Source organism: Halichondria panicea, chromosome 7 (genome assembly GCF_963675165.1).
Source record: "Halichondria panicea chromosome 7, odHalPani1.1, whole genome shotgun sequence".
NCBI lineage: Eukaryota > Metazoa > Porifera > Demospongiae > Suberitida > Halichondriidae > Halichondria > Halichondria panicea.
Window position 1 is genome coordinate 3,827,640 of NC_087383.1, and position 4,224 is coordinate 3,831,863.

At 39.1% G+C, this 4,224-nt stretch overlaps 1 protein-coding gene across 1 annotated transcript; it reads left to right on the forward strand.

Moving 5' to 3' along the window:
- Nucleotides 1–237: 237 nt before the first annotated feature.
- LOC135338965 (uncharacterized) lies at nucleotides 238–4,110 on the forward strand. Its single transcript, XM_064535057.1, has 5 exons — nucleotides 238–301; nucleotides 1,651–2,194; nucleotides 2,503–2,636; nucleotides 3,267–3,331; nucleotides 3,714–4,110. The coding sequence occupies exons 1-5, from the start codon at nucleotides 238–240 to the stop codon at nucleotides 3,837–3,839; spliced, it is 933 nt and encodes a 310-aa protein (XP_064391127.1). The 3' UTR covers nucleotides 3,840–4,110.
- Nucleotides 4,111–4,224: the final 114 nt, after the last annotated feature.

Consider the following 4,224-nt stretch of genomic DNA (forward strand, 5'->3'; position numbering starts at 1 on the left):
GTCGTGCTCTTGTCCTGTGTCTCTCTAAAGCTAGCTAGCCATAGATTATAGTATCTATGAGCTAGCTCTGCTCAGTTGACATTATAGATCTACTAATCGTGTGCTGTATTGATTGTCTGGATCCATTTGTATCTGGGGTAAATGTACTAGACTATAGACAGGTCACCCCTAGCCCTTGACTTGTGATCATGTTTATTATAATAATTATTAGATCTATAATAATTATGCAGAATCAGAATGACCACAGTTGTTGAAGGTTCCATCACTGAGGAGAAGATCCTTTACGACCTGACCGTTCCCTGTGAGTGGCCGGAGGTTGTCACAGCTGTGGTGAGATCTTGAAACAGTAATTAGCGGAATTCAGTTTATAGTCTACATTAATTTTACGTGTGACTTTAGACATTAATTGGAGGCTGTTTGATTTAATTTGCCAATGATTATAGTACATTGATTATTAATACAAGAGCTTGTACATTGCTTGTACAGGAACGAGCCTGTAAGACCGCAAAATGACCATCCTACAAAATGGCCATCCTATGAGCTTTTAGTATAGATCTACAAGTTGCTGTAGATTCAAAATACGTACGTAACACTGCAATTTGACCTGCAGCCCACCCGGGAGGGGGTGTCACTATGGAGAACGCTAGCTGCTGTCACCAGAGGTATATCATTCTACACACATGATCAATTACCTCTCTTTATACGTATGAACCTCTGATTGGTACGCCCAATTTACATTTAGCGGGAAGAAATTTCTTTCGCCCACTCCAGTCGAAAGATTAGTTAAAATTTCTTTTTCCTGTAGCATTTGCTCATTTTGCTGTTGACAAGCTTCAGTATCCACTCAGGTAACGAAACATTTTCTACCTTTATTATCCACTTCATAATTGCTTGCTTATACCCTTTATAATAACTTCATGTACTGGCTTACTTCTTAGGTTGCTAAGTGGTCACCAAGGAGTACCGGCTGCACTGAGTGCTATATACTTGAGGCTAGACTCACATGGAAAATAGCAATCACTGAGTAATTAAGTCTTTAATTGGTGTTCTTGTTTGCATTTTATAACCCTGTCTCAATTTTGATCAATGCAATAGCTTGTTTGTTTTGTAGAGACAGAACTCTGTTGGCTGTGCTCAAAGAAGATCATCTTGAAATAAGGTGAATGTCAACTGCTAGGAAGAAAGCACACTGTACGTATAGCTATACCCTCAATATAATTATGCAGGTCTATTGTGGATGAGTTTTAATCTGGCAGGACCTCATGTCAAGGAGTGTATGATGAGTTCTTTTTTCATTGAATGGAACGGTATAGAGAATATCAATTCACATTCACGCTACCTTAAGGAACGTACCAAGATGACCATAGTATTGGGTTTATCACAGCTACTGATCTAGATGAACCTGGCACGAATGCATGCAGCCACCATTGAATTCGGCATTGTTGGAAGCTTAATTGGAACCCAGATGAATATTCAATTCAATCTCAAACTGGAGAATTGTTTGTGAAAGAAGGTTCTACTTTAGACTATGAAAGATTCCAGAATATTACTCTTGTGGTCTGAGCCTGTGATTTGGGTGAGCCAAGTGCTAAAGTTAATTCAGTAATTGTGGCCCTGTTCTTGACTGATATCAATGACAACGATCCTGAGTTTGTCCCAGTCGATGTGGTGGAATACATCGTCCTTCTCGGGAAGGAAGACGTACTTGCTATAACACACGTATAAACATTATTGTAGCCATACTGCCCAAGAACATTCAAAGTAAGGCAAACAGATTTGCATTCACTGATCCCGACACTTCAAGCAATGTCACATTGTTGATCAATACTTCAAAAAACAATTATTTCAGACTCAAGCAAAATTTGTCGGAAAATACAGCGATTCTATTATCCAATGAGAAGATATCAGCCGCAGAAACAAATGATGTCATATCCCTACAGATAGCACTATCAGATGAGCCAAACGAACAAAATCCTATCATCAGAAACATAACCGTGTATTTCACCGACACTGTCCCTGTAACTCCTAGTATTGGACCACTGACTCCGACTGTCCCATTCTTTCAGTCTGAAATTGGGATTGCTGTGATTGTTGTGATTTGGATGCTCATCCTTGCTCTGCTTTCAATCTTCCTTTGTATGTGTTGCTATTGCTACTTGAGATTGAGAAGGGAGAAAGACCCACTCAGAAATGTGTAAGTTATGTTCACATGCGCATGGTGTAGATATAGCTTTTGCATTCGGTATAATTATTATAAGTGGCCATGGGTTGATCAAGTCAATTATGCCTCAGGCGTAGGATTAGGGGGTAAAACTGACTGTGTGTGTGTATAGTGTGTGTCCATCTGTTTTTGTATGCAGGCCCTATGCCGGTCAGTTTTACTGCTCAAAGTATTATAACTAACGGCTTCTTGTGTTACAGGGTGCATTATTGTTTATGACAATATAGATCTATAAGTACGTCATGCTATCAAGCACAGATACGTCTACTCATTTACTGCAGAGATCGTATGATCACAGCAGCACAAAGACTGAACACTGAGACAGACAGGAAAGGAAAAAAGTCTTATGGCCGCCCTATGAACTACTTTGGCTACTCTGATCTTGATCCTTTGGACTTCCCGGAATATTCTACACGTAAGTTTTCAACACTAAAGAAACATGCTGCTCTATCTTTTGTAGTTTTTGTGTACAAAGATCAAAGGAAAAACTATGCTAACAAATGCCATTGACTAGGATCTACAACTGTAGTAACCACAGACCATGCTCTATTATTCTGTGGTTGGTATTTTTTAGTAGTTAGAGCACCGCTGGAGTAGTTAGAGCACGGTTGGTGGTCAAAATAATTGATTTTTAAGCCATCGAATTTATAATAGCTACAACTTCTCCATGGTTGCAATGCGAGTACAGCTAAGTGATTCTATAATTATAAGCTTCTAGCAATGCTATCTTGCTAACAAAGGCTTTATTCTCGAGTAAAGGCTAGTTTTGCTTACCAGTATGTTGAAGGCCATTGCAGTCTCTCCAGAATCAGGAATAGCAAAATCTTTTCGTAGAAGGTTGCTATTCTACTTAGTAGTTAGCTCTATACTAGAGCCGATAGCTATTGGTAGCTGCAAGAAACTAAAAACTACAAACCAGTTAATGCACTGTTTTATGCTCGTGCTCTATGGATATTAAGCACTCGCAACCGTGCATTAACTAGTACATAATGTGTTCTTTATAATGTGTGACATTGATTCTTGATTCGGAATTCTTTCTGCGCAGAAGACCCAGACACTAACTTGCTGTATTCACCGAATATCAATGGAGAATTTGAATCCTCGTTCATGGTGAGTGTATACAATCATGTGATACAATTAAACTATTTTAATAAAACATTGGCTACTAAAATGCTTCGCCGGAGACAATTATTTTGGCAGCACTATCCAGAGTTTTTTTGTCAATTGTGCCCATTATGTTGGGTTTCCACTAGCCTCGATCCCAGGCCGAGTTTTCGCTTTTATAACGGTTAGGCGAACAACTAGCGAACGGCTTTTATAACGGTTAGGCTAGTTGTTCGCCTAACCGTTATAAAAGCGAAAACTCGGCCTGGGATCGAGGCTAGGTTTCCACCTATGCCGTAATTGCAAAGTCTCTTCTAGAACAAGCATGTAGATATAACATATGCATGCAAATATGACTTTCTGTACTGCTTTTCTACTTACCCCTTAGGGTGAGGACTATGATACAGAAATGGCAGAAGACTTGGTGGATCAGTTTGATCCTTCTACTGACACCTCCGTCCTCTCGTCCTTTCCTATGGAGGACAAAACAGCGATACTAGTCGTGGGTACATGATGGGCCCGGTGTTAAAAGCCATGCCAGTGGAAGAGTGGGACAAGAGAGATGAAATGTTCGTCAAAAGTAAGAAGAAAAGGAGCCTGAAAAACGAAAGAAAAACAACCTGTAAGCCAGAAAGAAGACGAATTCTTGTACTAGATCTATAAACCTATACTATGAACCATTCATTATTCGAAGTAAAATTAATATTTTTCCGTTTATTTTGTATCTATACTGATTGTGTTTATCATTATACACATGCAGAGCCACACAATGTTGTACATTGTTTACTCTATAGATGCCAAATTAAAGGAGAAAGACAATATGTATGTGTAGTGCATGAGTCCGATAAACATTTTTGGTTTGCAGGCTGGAACAACAAATTACACTCTATATAATTACA